This window comes from Rousettus aegyptiacus, unplaced genomic scaffold, assembly GCF_014176215.1.
Source record: "Rousettus aegyptiacus isolate mRouAeg1 unplaced genomic scaffold, mRouAeg1.p scaffold_m13_p_4, whole genome shotgun sequence".
Classification (NCBI taxonomy): Eukaryota; Metazoa; Chordata; class Mammalia; order Chiroptera; family Pteropodidae; genus Rousettus; species Rousettus aegyptiacus.
Window position 1 is genome coordinate 111,488,569 of NW_023416307.1, and position 16,573 is coordinate 111,505,141.

The 16,573-nt window shown below is 44.7% G+C and overlaps 1 protein-coding gene across 4 annotated transcripts in view; it reads right to left on the reverse strand.

The window, feature by feature from the left end:
* FLNB (filamin B) overlaps positions 1 to 16,573 on the reverse strand; it is a 131,119-nt gene that overhangs the window by 42,277 nt on the left and 72,269 nt on the right. For all 4 annotated transcript variants that reach the window (XM_016131572.2, XM_016131577.2, XM_016131579.2 and 1 more), the window contains exons 9-19: positions 15,485 to 15,622; positions 13,866 to 13,992; positions 12,738 to 12,874; positions 11,217 to 11,410; positions 10,131 to 10,244; positions 9,400 to 9,543; positions 9,034 to 9,157; positions 8,552 to 8,712; positions 7,479 to 7,569; positions 7,039 to 7,208; positions 2,160 to 2,277 (exon numbers count right to left, since the gene is read on the reverse strand). In XM_016131572.2, the coding sequence (XP_015987058.2) occupies positions 2,160 to 2,277; positions 7,039 to 7,208; positions 7,479 to 7,569; positions 8,552 to 8,712; positions 9,034 to 9,157; positions 9,400 to 9,543; positions 10,131 to 10,244; positions 11,217 to 11,410; positions 12,738 to 12,874; positions 13,866 to 13,992; positions 15,485 to 15,622 (1,518 nt within the window). The remainder of the gene's footprint in view (positions 1 to 2,159; positions 2,278 to 7,038; positions 7,209 to 7,478; positions 7,570 to 8,551; positions 8,713 to 9,033; positions 9,158 to 9,399; positions 9,544 to 10,130; positions 10,245 to 11,216; positions 11,411 to 12,737; positions 12,875 to 13,865; positions 13,993 to 15,484; positions 15,623 to 16,573) is intronic.

The window sequence follows — 16,573 nt, forward strand, 5'->3', positions numbered from 1 at the left end:
GCAAGACTAAGAATCATCAGCATTTAGGCCTCGATAACAATCAGTACAAGAATAATTATTAATTAATGATGATGATAATAGTTATCATTTACTGAATGCTCTTTGTATGCCAGACCTGGTACAGCATATGATCTCCTTTAATTTTGACAAATCTATGCGGTATTTATTAGTAACCAATGGCTATCACAGATAAGGAAACTGAGGCTAAGAAAGGTTAAGTAACTAATCCAGCGGTACATATCCAGCAGATCACAAATCTGGAACTCAAACCTAAATCGATTTGACTCCAAGATCTGCTTTGCTGACCAGTTAAGTTATAATCTGACACTGTCCACTTTCCTTTACTTACTTTTGGTGTTAACTTGATATCAAAACATTCTCATAAGCAAGTGTTTTATTTACTAATTCTTGGCAGCAAATTTAACCCTACAGCCAAGAAGGCAAAAGTCACAGAGCTGGTATTTGTTAGGTCTTTGCAATGCAGGGCCACAGAAAACCCATGTGTTATATTTGACAAAAACAGGGAAAGGACTTTGAACCAAAACAAAAGCACTGGGAGCCCAGCCACAGCCCCACCCTCGCCCCCACCCCCGCCACAGAAAAATCCTGACTCTGGCTTAACACAGGGCTTGCCTGGATGAACACACTGCCCAACCACAAGCAAGGAGGCCTAGAGCTCCACATCCCAAAGGCTTTTTCTAAATGGCATTGTACTTTTTTTTTCCTGGTCTGGAGTAGACACCCTCAGTGTCTTGGAGAAAGAAGCGATGAGGCGACATACGAAGGGTTGGAGAAGGGTTGGACAGTGAATGTCCATATGTTCAGTGCTGGCTGCCCCCAAGGGACAAAAGCTGGCATCAAGCTCTTGCTTCAGAGCCCTGGAGCTGGGAACTGGCTTCATTCATAGCTCATACATTTGGGTCACAGGCCAATGAAGGTACTCACTGGTGGCCCCACTGAGACCCCAAGGAACCCTCATTGGTGGAACAAGAGGTTTTTCCCTAGGGGTACACATTGAGCCTTACGTGAGCCTAAAACCAGGTGAATGTGTGCCACGGAGGTGCAGCCAGACTGCAGCCACTCGGCAGCTAATACCAACAAGGCGGTTAAAGTGTGAATGTTCTTTAAGAAGCACTGCTGATGGGAAAAAGCAGGCTGAAGACACGTGGGAATAGCAAGAGAACTTTAATGCAAAATAAACACCGCCAAATGTTTTCTCCTGCCATGTATATAAGTGCAGATGCAGAGGGATGCAGGGAGAGGTCTGGAAGGATAGAAACTGAATTGAAAGAGAGAGAGAAAGAGGAGGAGGGGAGGAGAGGGGAAAGGAAGAGAGGGGAGGAAAAGAAAGGAAGGGGAGAAACTGAACCAATAACTTTGGTTAACCCTAGGGAGGGGAAGAGGTGATGGTTAAAGTAGGATTTTCTCTTAACTGGGATGTTTGTAGATTAAAAATTGGCTTATATGTTACTTGGGTAAAAAATAATCTTATGATCACACATTGAACTTGTGAAGCTGAGTGATAAGCACATCAGTGTTCATGTAATATTCTCTTTAGTTCTGTGTGTTCGAAATTTTCCCTAATAAAATATTTTAATTTAAAATAAATGAAATGAGCTTGTAGTAATAAGATACCTAACGAGCTAGGAATATTGGGATGGAGGTGGGGGGTGCATCGTAATTGTGGTTTCTGAGTGCCAGGGAACTGGTTTCATGCTTGACTCTCGACCCTAATGTGGATTCAGTGGCCAGGGAGAGCTGGCACGGTAGAAGCTCTCCAGAAAGCAGTGTGCCAACTTCTTTGTAATGAAAACATTCCACTGTGATGCCAGGAGTTACTGAGGGCCGTTACCGAGTTACTGTGCCAGCCTCTGAATTATTAGCTCATTTCATTTTCTCAATATTCCCTTGAGTGTTCTCGACCACCCCCAGCCCCACTGTACAAATAGGAAAACTGAGGCTTGGGAAGATTAAGTGGCAGATAGGGTCACAGAGCTCATCCACCACATGGCCCTAACTCAAAAATAAGTCTGTCCAACTGCAAAGTCTCTTAAGGCAGAATTTGCTTCTGGGTGAACTTCTTTCTAGAAGGGAATCTAAATGACAGCCCTGGGATGGTGGTCTTCAATGACCCGCCTCCCCTCCATTCACACACTTACTGTTTTCCAGGCCATTGATTTTTATCTTGCTCAGAGCCAGCGGAGCAGCCACGCCCACAGTGAAAGGGCTTTTCGGGATGGGATCGCCACCGTACGTAACCAGAACCTGCATGCTGCCCTGGAAGGAGAGAAAATAGAGCACACCTCTGGGTGCCAACACACTGACTTGGTGTTTAAACCCGCCTTCTGGAGCTCTTCTTGTTCCCAGGGACACAAGGCTGTTTGATTCCAGCGGACTTCGAAAGCATCTCAAATATATTTCTCTAAGCTTCTGGCCCCATGGTAAGAACAGCAGAGAAATCAGATAAAATAAGAGCAACTGATAACAGGGACAACTTAATGCGTATAGTGTGCTCTGTGCTTTTAAGCATTTCCTTGATTCAATCTCAAAAAGAGTCCTAAGAGGTGGTTCCCTCTGTCATCTTAATGTTATCAGGAAAGGGAACTTTGGCTCAGAGAGGTAGAGTCACTTGCCTCAAGTCACTTGCCTTATGTTGAGAGCTGGGCCTCACACTCCCAGTATCCGAACCCAAATCCTAGCAGCTTTGCCAAACTACCTTCCCATCTAACACACACCCAAATCTCGGTAGGGTAAAGCAGCTGGGCCTGGAGGCCTCGAACCAAACAAAACCATTTGTTTTTCTATGTCCTAGGCATCAATTTCCACCGTGCTAAGAAAGAAATTTGCAATAGTTCACTTGGAGCTGTTCTAAGACCACTGCACAGTATCTAAACTTCTGCATCTACATCAAGGAAAGACAAGTTGCCAGTATGAAAGCAGGCTGGGACTGGGGGTTTGGCAGCCCCCTTGCCAGCAGCCTCAGTGGCTATGGAGGCTCGGCATGGCCATATGTACTGCTGTCCTCCTCCGGCCAGTCCTGGCCCACTCACTGCTGGCTTCCTCTCCACAGTCTGCTGACTCTTCTCCCTCCAAACCAAGGCCCCGTGAAAGCCCATGGCTGTCTCAGCTGATTAAGATCCTTCTTACCTCAAAGGTCCAGGCATAAAGTAAGAAGACGTGGGAGGGAAAGAGGAAAGGGAGAGGGAGAGATGATCCTTCCCAAGAATCCAGTGGTTTGCTGGAATTCAGCCCCTGCTGAAAGCTGTCGCTGATCAAGTGTTAACAGAGTGTAGCTTTTGGCCTATGTATATTTTCTCACATTCCTTTTGTAGTAAAAAGGGGGAACAAGCCAAGGGGAAAAAAATCAGTTGTATCAATGAAGAAGGGAGGATTGATTTTCCAGGATTTATTTGCACTGCACACAAAATCAACTGGCCCCCTGACTCCAGGGTGCAACATTTCATGGTAAAATGTACACGTCAGATTCAACAGAGCAGGGACTGACTTGTTACTTCAGCCACTGACACGCCAGCTCCTCTCGAGCTTCAATTTGCCCCCAAGTCCCTAACTCCTAAGTGTTAGGCCTCAGAGCTAAGCCAAGGTCCTGGAAAAAACTCTGCTACCCACTCTAATTTTTCTGACTGCCTGAGTGCCAAGTTAGAGAGTAAAAACTCCTCTCTCAGTGAAGCCTACCTATCCTAAAAGAAAGTTATGTTCTCATTACCTATCATAAAACACAAAACAAAAACTCAGATAAGAAATTAACTCTACTTTAAGTAACCTAATAAAGTCAAGGAAAAAAGCTTAGAGATTTATGCCTATGATGGCCTGTAGCATTTTAAGGTTTTCTCGGAAGTCCCACCCAAGGAATGGACTGCTTTTTCCCCAAAGGCTATGAAGTGAGGAATGCCTGAGCAGTGACCACTGCCACATTTCACAAAGACTGTGCGCACCACAGGACAATTTCATTCTTTCCCCTATGAGCTTCTGAGATCCTGATCTGAGAGGTCAGACTGAGGACAGGATGGAGAGCTGCCAACAGCCCCTCCTCCAGACACCTCCGTGACACCACAGCCACCAGCAGTTAATATTTTGAGGGAGAGACTATTAACCTGTGAGGCTCAGTGAACTCGTGGAGTTTCCTAAAGGTGCTGCAATAGCATGTGGAGTTTTCAGTCCTCAGCGGCTCCTGATTCGGCATAGAGCTGCTGCCACTAGCATCTCCAACTGCTCTGTTCAGGAAAACTTGGTGTGAGAAACTGAAGTCACGTGAGACCACAGACAACCAAAAGCACAAAAGGCAAAATCCTCAGGGGAAAGTGGCATTGCATAATTTCACTTCCATAAAAATTAAGCCTTTGTCTGACATTTGGGAGGCCCTCAAGCCCCAGCCCAACAAGTCCACTCCTCTCAGGCGAAGAGCTCTGACCACCATCTTCTGAGAAGAGCTAGCAGGCAGGATCAACGAGAAACACCCATCCCTGGTCCACTGCAGGCAGGTGAGCATGTGCAAGCAGTGGCTCAGGGACCCTACAAGGAATTGCAGGGGACAGAAGCAGCTTGAAGGTATTTGGGAGCAAAGAGCCAGGAGTCAGGTGAGACTATGGCTCCTCACATAGCAGTCTGCATTGAGGGCAAAGCGCTCACCCTGAGCCAGAACCCAACCCTATTTCTCCACACACACCAAACAGATGCATTTCTGGAAAGTCCCTGTTATTCTCTATAACCACAACGAGGTGTGCCTGTGGGTGTCAGCCTGCAAAGTACGCTCCCTGCCTCTGTTCCACGCAGCTTTCTGGGCTGACCCAGGCCTCTTCACCACATCCAAGAACAGAGATATGCTGTTAGCTTCTCTTCAGAAGAGAGTTCAGAAGAGAATGATGATGTACAGGACCCCACTCTCCTACCAAATTACAAATTTCTTAAATTGTTACTTGTGAGTTGAGGCTTCTTTTATTCACCCATTCAGCCATAAGTCCACGTGGAGCACCCATAGCATGAGGCCCTGTGCTTAGGGCTAGGGATGGAAAGATAAATTTTATATATATAGATATAAAAAATAAAAAAAAAATGATATTCTATCCTTAGGGGAACTCACATCCAAGAGGAGAAGCTTAACCTGTTTTCTTAACCATAGAGAAATATACAGAATTGCCAATTTACCCAAATAACAAAACACTAAGCCTCACTCTAAATAAACAAAGGACTAGAGCTTTTCATGCTAGAGGCAATGACTGACACCAAGACCTCGCCAGACTCCTTGGATGGGCAGCATTTGGACAAACGGCCCCAAGCGGCCACTGAGCATGCAGACAGCCTTCAAACCTGCTGCTATCAGAGAAATGAATGAATTTGAACTTGATCTTAGAGTGACCCTGGAGTAAGGAGCCTCCCTCTCTAGCTTCATCTCAAATGCAACAAAACTGCAAATGGGTTCCTGACCTCCACCTCCACCTCCACCTCAAATGGCAGCTGGGATATCCAGGGCAATAGATTCTAAAGTCCTTTCTTGGGGTACAGGTCAAAACCTGAGCCTGTCATCTGCAACTTACTTTTTTAGCACCAAAGCTGAAACACAAAAAGGTATACAGATATACGATAAAGCAAGTCTCAACATGTTTTTTTAAAGAGTCTATAACCTTGTGATCTTGACCAGTGCACATAGCCATGTTTTCTGGTACCTCCTAAGGCACTGGAGTATTGGCAAGAAAGATGACATTGAGCTAGTACTCCCAGTGGGAAGGGTTCCACCAGCCCTCAGAAGCATCAGTAGGAAAGTAATTACTTACTTAACACTAAGTAGTCTGATGAGAAAAGGGTATTCTATCTATCTACAAAAGTATTACTAAAAATGAACCCTTCATTAAGGTAAAACAAAACAAAACAATCTACAGGAGAAGCATATCTGGAGATAAGAGGCCACCCCTGTAATATGGCATAGAAAAACCTGCCCCAGGGAAATATCCCCAAAGCCAGGAAAGTTCTCATAATAAAAATTTCATCTCCAAGGATGTGTAGCCCCTGGTACAAGGGGTCACCTACCCCAAATGGAGGTGGGAGACTGGGGTATGGAGATACCTTCCCTCACCCTAACTGTACTCCTGATAATTCCTGACTACACTCTGGCCGGCTCCTCACTGAAGGGGCCCGGGCAGGAGTGACGCCTCCTGAGCAGTGTTTCTGCAGAAAGCATTGCCCTTCTCCCACAAATGGTATTTCTCACACAGGGGGACTCTGTTCTTCAAGAATGAAAAAAATCTCAGAGGTTTGGTATGACTGTGTAGAACACTATGCATGAGCAGTAAAATCCAGGCTTTTCTGCAGGGGTATCTGCTCCATAGACTCTAGAGGTGTGGATATGAAGCAAAACAAAATTTTAAACAAATAAACATGAATCTGTACAGAGAGGTAGTGTTTTAGGCCCTTATTGCCTAAAATAATCAGAGCAAAAAAGCCTGGATGACAAGATCTTGTCTGTATTCCTATATTTTGTAAAAAGGGATAATCGGGGGACCAAAATAGTATTTTGGCCCTGAGGGCCTTGAAGGCTGAACTGACTCTTTGAGAAAGACCCCACTACAACACTTCATAAAAAGGGTAAACTAAAAGGGCCAGGAAGGAAAAATGAAGGTATGGCAACTCTTTCTCTGCGAGTAATTAAAGAGTAAAAGATAGCAGGTATAAGGATGGGAGAGTATATATAAGAGAGAGGTAGATGTTAGGTCTTGAATTTCAAGAGTTCACTGTTTCTCTGCTGAAACCCAAAATGGAGGTGAGAGCCTGGGGAGAAGAGAGATCAGCTAGCTTCCTGCTTGTGTCTGTGGAATCCTTTAAGCTTTCCCGATAGAACCAATCGGGCTTTTTGTCAGCGCTGCCAGAGAGGTTCAGAATGAAAGGCATGAAGAGCTGTCTCTCACAGGGGAGGGAGCACTTCAACCGAGCAGATTACACTGCTGGCATCCAACATGACCCAGCACAGCATGGGGGGAAAAGGGGCCTGGATGGGGTTCATGGACGAGGGGAGGGGAAGGACCCCACCTGCTGGGTGGGTGTGTATTTAACGGTGTGGGAGTAGTCGTAATTATCGATGATATCCAAATCCTTCACCGCGTCACCAGGAAGTGGGCTGCTGAACTGTACATTGAGTGGGGCTTTTCCTGCTCCTTTGGTGTAGACAGTGAAGTGGGTTGGCTTCCCATTTTCCACACCTGGAAAGATAAACCATGAAGTGAGGAGACAGGCCTGGCTGGAGAAGTTTCACTTTTAGAACCAGTCTGACAGGCTCATCAGCGCCATCTCCACCAAGGCAGCCAGAGTCAGAGGCTGAGCCTCAGGAGCTCTGCCCTTGCTGAACAGGGACCGTGACAGAACGGCTGCCTTCGGGGGAGATAAGTCCCTCATGGCCCAGGACCAAACATGCCCATTGCCACTGGCCTGCAGAAGGCCTTCAGGATAGCCTTGCATACACGCCATCTTACCTGCTTTGCTGAGCCCGGGACCTTCTGCCTTCACTTTGCTGGCATCATGGGAAGGGTCAACTTTGACTCTGAAAGGACTGGCAGGGATTTCCTGTAGCAGAGACATTGTCTCAATAGGAAAGCCCCTGAAGCAACCGCCAGAGGGAAGCCTCCTGCCCAAGTGCAAAGGCGGAAACTTCAGCAAACTTTGACTTTAGTGGGTGATGAGCAAACTTCTGTTACCACAGGTCAAATCTTCGAAGACTAGCATCGGATATGGGCCATAATTGGTCACTTACAAATGTCTGGCTCTCCTACATCAACAGGCATTGATTTACTCTCTGCATGGCTAATGGAAAGTTTCCCACAAACAAATCTGAAAATCCTGAGCCTTTAACACCAAATGTTGAGTACTCAGGATACAAGAGTAAAACCAAAAATGACAATAATATATGGCGTCAGAGGGAAGAAAATGTCCTCCAGAGACAGCTGAGAGCTAAGGTTTGGGGAATGCAAGGAACTGATCAGAAACAGAATGGTTATAAATCTTCAAAAACAGAATGAAGGCAGAACAGGTTAACTGGATGAAGCCAATCAAGACCAACACCTTTAAGAACAGAACTTTCTTCTGAGGTCCCTATTCTTATAATAGGTTAATTTGAATCACCAGGATCCCATTATTCTCTGAGGTAGTGCTCGTCCTATCTTCATTATCACACATACAAGAACTCTACCTGAAACTTTAAAACTCCTCTCTCTGTACAAGTTTAAAGGCCAAGGCCAAAGTCACTGTTTCAAAGATGTCGACGTGGAAAATCTCCAGAAGTTAGAAGTTAATTACATTTCAGTCAAAAACTTGAAGAAAGTTGATAACAAACCAATTTCTTTCCAGAGTCCTGCTTTTAACCACTGAATAGAAAGTAGTAAAATTTTAGTTCTGGGATTTTTTTTTTTTTTCCTTCTTGGTTTTAAGGAACCAGAGAGGAAAACTGTTGAGCAGAATTCAAGATACTTTCCCTATTGCTTTAAAAAAAAAAAAAAAAAAGGAAATATGCATACAGGTGTCTAGAAAGAACCTCGACCCAAACACACACCTGAGATGCAAAGAGAACTTTGATAGTGTATCGCCCGGCGGCAGGTGGCACATATTTGACTGTAAATGTGTCGTTGGCATTGTGAATAATGTCAAAATCCACGTCTTCCTCATCCTCACTCAACACCCGGGCATCACATTTAATGCCAACGCTGACATCACCTGGAACAGACCAGCTCATTAGCACCAGTTTATAAGAAACAGCATGTCCCAAGCAATCACTTCTAGCTCAGGTGAACACCCTAAAATAAGCAATAGGGAAGTTTCCAGTAAGAAACACGAGAGATGGTGATAAGCCGGGGTTCTGGAGAAACTCTAGAGGATTAGCAAAGATATCACCAAGAAACTGACACAGAGGCTCATTGGATGAATAATTACCTATTCAGGTGGATTATTTCCTAGTTCAATGCCCTTGAAACATTATGAAAAGAACGTTTTTCCCCAAGAATCAACAATCACTACATTGGTGAAGCCCCCTCTCACCTTCCCCTGCATCGGTACAATCCACTGTGAAGTGAGTAGGCTCATTTGCCTTCAGGCCACTTCTCTCCACGCCTGGCCCAAACACTTTGACCTTCTGGGGATGGCTACCCTGCCCAATGTTGACCTAGAGAGGACAGGGAGAAAGTTGTAATCAAGTGTTCTTCTACTCGGACCCAGTAAAACACTGTTAATTACCATGGTTAGAAATAGTCCTTTTAGGCACTCTAGGGCACTATGCCCTTCAAGCCACTCCATCAAGGATGGGTTCTTCCCATTAATCTGCCTTGGCCATCAGGCATGGCGTCCTGACCTGCCGCAGGACTAGGCTTTTTTCACACCATGGCCAGATTCCACCTCACAACCTACCCTGAAGGGGCTATGTGGGATGTTCACACCTCCCCAGACCACAGCAATGGTGTGCTTGATGGCCTTAACTGGGGTGTACGAACAGGCATACGTGCCATCCATCCGGCTCTTCATCTGGATGTCAATGGGCTGGCCTTCCCCGTCCTGCAAAAGATCAGGGGCTAAGAACAGAACTTGCCCTCTCATCGCCTCCGTCAAACAGGGCCACCATGGCCTCCCAAGACAGCAAAGTCACCACTCACTCATCCAGCAAAACTTCATGGAACAATTACGATAGGCCATGTTTTCACAATATAATGACCATGACCACGGGTGATAAAATACTACATTTATTTATTTTCAATCATTAAGAGCAAATGTCTCAAAAAGAAAGGCATGACCACTCAATGCTTCTTAATTCCTGCATTTAAATCCTTCAGTCAAATTCACTTAAATATGTTTAATAAATTCTTGTTTACAAACCTCCTGTCATGACCCATTTACAGGGAAATCTGAAGTAATCAATTCTCATTTCCACAGAAAACAAATCATAAAAATGAGAAAAACACCCTGCTTTTTTACATGTTAGAATCTCATTTACTCCTCACATAACCCCGTGAGATAAATATTATTCTTATTCCCAATGTATAGATAAAGAAACTGAGGATCAGATGGACTGAGCAATTTGCCATTACACTGTTGGATCTCATTACCTGGCAATTACCTACACAGGTGGGCCCTTGGAAACTTACCTGAGCAAATATCTTTAAGGGAGCTTTTCCAGCATCCTTAGGATCCACAGTAAACTCAGCCAGATTGTTGACGATGCACCCAGACTTCTCCAAACCTGGCCCGTATGCTTGGACCTGGGGCAAAGGGTCAGTAATGACTCTCTTTCTGTGTAATGCCCCAAATAAACCCTTATATGAAGACTGGTGACCAGGGGATGGGAGAAGGACAAAACAACTGTGCCTGGCTTTACAGTACCTACGTTAACAGGACAATTATAGAAACAAAAATGCCAAAGTAGGCTGTAACTTAAAAACAAAAAGCAGTATCGCTAACCTCTTATGAGGAAGAAAACTCTCTAAAACCAGGTTGCAAACTAGCCTGAACTTCTTGCCTTATTCTGAGCTGACAGAGAACTTCTAGTAACTGGGGCAGGAACCGCAAGCCATGCCCTATTTCAGTGTTCCCAGTATGAAGGGGCTCAGAACCTTTACTACAGACAACATTCTAAATTCTTGCAGCCCCCAGAGAGCAAAGGACTAGCAGCTGGCCAAAGAGGGGTAGCTCCCAGCCTGGACTGACATTAGCCTATGGACAGCTGCCCACATAAGCCAACAGCAGCACAAATCAGGGTAAGGGGGCCTCCTCCTGTCGGCTCAGACTTGATGCTTATCAGACTGCAAAGGGTTTGAGAGAAGCTCTTGGAAACACTGCAAACACTGAACCATGTTGGAGCATCTTGAAATAATAACTACAGAAAGCAGCATGACTGAAATATGATGCTCTGAGTTGCAAGGAATCTTCTTATGGAGCCCCCTACACGGGTCAGGCACTGGGCCTTATAAAGGCTGTCTTGAATCATGCCAGAAACTCTAGAAAGCAGGTGCTACCATCATTTTCATTCTGCAGAGGAAGATATCAAGAGTCAGGGAGAGGTAAGTCACTTGCCCAACATCAGAAAGGCACTCATTTTTGCCACCGGGATATCTATTTCAGGCCCGTTTCCTTTCTAAGCTGTGAATGGTTCATCTTTGCTATCTCTCAACACACTGCAGGGAAAGTGCCAGAAGCCAGAAAAGAGAAGACAGAAGCATAGTGAGTTGATTCACCAGATCTGGGTTATAGTCTCCTGTGGCTGGGTGGATAAAGGCCATATATGGACTGTCCTTGATGTCCTCATCATCACACATGATATGAACGGCATATTCGCCTGGCTCCTTGGGCCAGTACTTGACGTCACACGATCCATCATTCTGGTCGTCATACTCAATCTTTGCCTGGGAGGGGCCTTCAATGGCAAACCCTAGGGAATGGGGTGGGAGGGCCCCTTGGGTTACATGGTGGAAAGTACTTATTTTGTTACTATCAACTCCCTCCCTCTGCCTGCATAGAAGATTGAAATCTGTAAACTGTCCCTTCCCACAAAACCAAGACTATTAAGTCTTCCCTAGAGATGAAGAGTTGGATTTGATACCATTTTTTCTTTAAGCATCTGACAATGAAGGTCAACCAGCAAACTTTTCTGTTGACAATATGGTGGCAACGCATACCAAAAGCCTTTAACCAATGCCCACCCTTCCTCCCACCAAATTCATTTCTGGACTTTTATCTGAAGGAAATACCAAGGATATGTGTAAATAGTTAGATACAAGGATATGTATTCAGCATTGTTTTTATAGCAAAACCCTGGAAATAATGGGAGAGCCCCATAAGACACATCCATGCAATGGAATTTATGGAAGCCATAGGCAATCGAGACATGTCCTATATTTATCTGAGGCAAAGAGACATAGATTTCTCCCAGATATTTTTTTGTGGCAGACCAATATTTGTATGCATATGAACAGAAAAAAAATCTGAAAGGATATATCGAAAGGTTTAACATTATCTCTAGTCTACAAGGATATACCAAAATGGTTACTATCTCTCTAGAAGAATTAATGTTATTTCCTATTTTCCTTTTTTTGCTTATCTTCTATTACCCAAAACAAGAGGTCATCAAACTATGGCTGGTGGGCCAAATCTGACCCGCTGCCTGTTTTTCATAAATAAGGTTCTACTAAAAAATAGGCACACTCCTTTGTACATATTTTTTCTAGGGCTATTTTCATACTACAAATGCAGAGAATAGTTATGAGAGAGAATATGACCCACAATACTGAAGTATTTGCTATCTGATCCTTTGAAGAGAGATCAGTGCTGACTACTAATGTAAAATAAGCATATATACTTCAAATGTGTATTTTAAAGATATTCAATTATGCTCCAAATAATATTTACTCCCCAAATCTCTAATTTCAGTGAAATTAACTCATTTAATCATCATGGATCAGCCGACAATATTTGCTGAGTGCCTAATATATTTCAGGCACAGCATCCACAGAAGGCCTCCGCCCTTGAGGTCTAGTGGATGAATGAGTGAATGAGGCAGAGGGCAACCTGAAGGTCAGGAGGGAAATGAGAATTGCAATTCCACAGCAGTATCCAGAGGGGGCCCCAGGTGGTGAGGAGACCAAGAGGTTAAGGGTAGCAAGGTTCATTGGAAGCCCCAACTTTCAGCCTAAAACCAGGCCTAAATCCCCTTATAATCTCATCCCTCCGGTAGCTGCTAGTCAGCTGTGTCCACTTACCCAGAGACCCCACTTCAGAGCCAATGGACTCTACCACGAAGTCCGCTGACCGCCCAACAATCCCTCCGTGGAGGCCAGGGCCCCATGCGCGGACTTTCTGCATGCCTGCTTCAGGGCCAACTTGAACTTCAAAGGGGCTAGAAAAAAAGAAAAAGAGAAAGCATTAAAGGAGAGCAAAGAAAGGGCTAAATACAGCTATAAGCTGTTTATGCATATTCTTTCCACTTGCTTGATCCTTTTACCTGCAGTCCCAATCTCAAACCAAGCCCCTCCTCCACACAGGTCCCCCCAGAGCCATTGTTATGTCAACAATATAATGTAATATGCTGTCTCAGGGAATTTAGGTGGCCACTGGGTTGGCACTCAAGCCACACTGCCTTGCACTATCCTCCTAGCCATTAACCTTTTGGGTGCAGGGCTCACCAGGCCGTGAGTCCTGGAAGGTAAGTGGGAAGTATACACTTCCCCACACTCTGCTTATGCTGTAATTAAGAAAACTAGTTTGGGTAGGCATTATATCATATATGAAAGAATTTCTTTAACGTTGGCACAGAATATTAAAAAATAGTCTTCTTAGATTCTCAGAACCCTATAATATGCCCAGATATTTCTCAAGGTAAATTGAATTTATTCAGAGTTTAAAGTTGCCCCCAGGGGAGCTGGAAAACATGGAAAGGCAGAAAGGGCAACTGCACCGCCCACAAGGCAAAGCTGCAGACTTCGTCCCTGGGTCCCTGACTGTACTCACATGGAGGATTTTAATGTAAACCATACCAGATTTTAACCCTCATGGCATTCCTGAACAGAGGCACACATTGAAAGAAAGAAATCTCAGTTTATACAAGGGTATACAGATACACAGCCCATTTGCTCTCTATTACTGCTCCTTCTAGCTTCTCAGCCTCTCACCAGCCCCAGACTGCCAACATTTGATTTAAAGGAAGGCAGCCGAAACCACAATGACTTTCTGCTGCTTTTGAGAACAAGCCAAATGTCTGTACACTGCTTTGAAAAAAGTATTTAACAAAGCAGATCTATCTCCCTCCTGCAGCCCAGGAAGCAACCACCATAAGCCTGCCCTGGGCCAAGCGAGCCACCGGAGAAGATGCAACTCCAGTGGGGACTCACCTCTTTGGAATGTGGTGTCCCCCCCATGTAATGGCAATGCTATATTTCCCCGGGGTGCTGGGGTAATACTCGAATGCATAGACTCCATCCAGAAAACCTTTTTGCTTCACCAGCTCCTCCAGACCTTCTGTGGAAAGGAAGCGCACCATCAGTCCAATGTAATTCTAGACTCAGAAAGGGAACCCAAAAGACAAGAGAAAGATAGCAATATCCACAAAACATAAGCTACAAAGGAAAACTAAGTGGGCTGCCTCAAAACCTGAGAGATTAATACAAACTAAAAATGGACAATCTTGGCTTCAAATTGTGGGGAAATGGAAGATTTTCAGATAATTGGCTTTAGTAGGTCTCTTGGCTACGAGGGGGCTGTGAGGTCCTGAACCTCCTGAGTCTGTGTAAAAATAAATCTAGTCACATCTCAATTTTTCTCATCAAATCTACCTATCTTAGTCCCCCACAAAAACCAGGGAGGGAATGAACCCTTATGATTATCTGGCATGAGTTTCAGGTTAGTGTCCCAAGCATATCTTTTTCAACTAAAGCTGGCTAACCAAAATGAGAACGTTCTTATATGCTAGCTACAAGAAGACAGGCTTTAGATGCTACACCACAAACTCCAGAGCAAGACATCAGGCAGGGACTTGTTTTATGTTGAGCCTTGAAATTTGGCAGGGAAAGCCATTCAGTCAAGTGAGAATCCAAGATCAGAGAAAAACACCTCCCTGGCTCCTGTAGCAGGAGGGAGGACAGCTCCAGACCAGTGTGGCTCTGGGTCTGAGCAGTCTAGAACCTTGGCTGCCTGCCCTTGGGGCACGGCCTGCCCCAAAGTGTGGTGCTCTGAGATGGAATATTAACTTTCTGGAGCTCAGAACACTCCTGCCCCAGACTGCTGGGAACACAGAGCGTAAGAGCAGTCCTGGCACAGGAAACTCGAGATTCCACAAGCCAAGTTCTGCTACACCTGCAATTAGAAATGCCGAGTTTATCTGCTTATCCCAGGGGGAAACATGAGGACTGCATAGATACCTGTCCTCACGTCTGCTGTCTCCTTTCCCAAAAGAGGGAGCAAGAATGAGCTGCAAGGTATAACCCACTCCTCCACGAGTGGTATTTATTTACAAAGAAAATTTAATCTTAGGAACTGTGATTCTCCTTCTATAAGCTCTGATCACGGTAATTAGGTACTTGATGAACATAACCTGCAGTGGGAAAATTACTGTCTTTGGGAACTGTGCTCGAATTCTAGCTTGGATGCTTACAACCTATGGGAACTTGGGCAAGACCTTTCCTCTCTAAACCTAGGTTTCTTCAAATAAAAAAAATGGGCCATTTCAGGTTGTTGTTCAAAGAACAGCACTTCCCAAACCTCACTGCATCGCTGCTTTTTCTACTCCCAGAAGCCTTGATATAATGTGATGCTTTCAGAACACCACCTACATTCAGGGAAGACAGTACTAATCAATCACTACTTCCTTCCCTACAGAGCCCAGATAGCCTCAAATCTTAGACAGATCTCTGGGATAAATTGATCAGAACTGACCATGGGGTGAAATCCATATGCCATGGCTACGGACTTTGCTAATATCACACCTGCGATGGAGAAACAAAGGAGCACTTACTAGGACCCTTCACAGTTACGCTGAGCTCCCCGCTTCCAGCAGCTTTGGTGTCAACCTTGAAGTCTGCCGTCTCCCGAATGCGGATCCCTTTGGGCTGCAGGCCTCGCCCACTGGCCCGGCAGGCGTTTGGATTGCAGGCTGCAAGCAGAGTTTCAACATCAATTCAACCTTTCATTCTTCAGTCAGAGTTGAGCAAGCCAAGGTAACTTGGAGGCACCCGCCAAGAAAATATTTGCTTTGCACAAAGAGTATGTGGCAGTTGCTGAGACCAGGGGTCCCATTCAGGGAGCACACTGGGCTAGCAAACAAGGACACAACATAACTCTGTCCAGCCACACCACAGAGGGGCTGGGGGAAAGTTACTTTGGCAAAGAAATCCAGAGAGCACTGTGTAGATTCCCTGGGCTCCTGGTACCAGCTGAATTCTGGCGTTTATTCTCTCAGTGGTGAAGGAGATTTAAGACCTAGTGCTGGACACTGTTCAAACCTCATTGCTATACTCAAGGGCCCACTAATTGGGAAGACTGGACTTTTTCAAGTCTACTTGGAAAATGTAGTGCTTGAAAATATCGGACCAAGTTCCAAACTTTGGGTCAGCCATTTATAAAAGTCTAAACGTTGTCTTCTGCATGAAGAGCCAGAGGATAGTTGAAAAAAGAGCCCAGTTCCACCTTAGCCAAGACAGACAAACATTTCAGCGCCTTCTGTTACAAGGTCCTTGGGAATGTGGGCAGCTATAAATGCAACTATTAGCAATAAACAATATTCTCAATTTAATTTCTAGATCTGGTTTAAAAATCTAAAGTTAGAAGTCTAAAAATTAAGGACAAAGGTAGTTTCTAACATTCCTTACATGAGAGGTCCACAAAAATACTATTCCACGGGATTCATCAGAAGGTAGATAAAAGACATTCTTATACCTTAGAAATTCTTTGTCAACATGAACAACCTCATTAAGTACAAAAATAGGAGATTAATGGGTAAAATGTCATGTTGTTTATTAAGTGGCTTTTCCTTTTCACATCTGACACTGCATATCTGACAGCTCTCAATATACTAGAAATCGCAAACTCCAGAAGAGGAGACTCT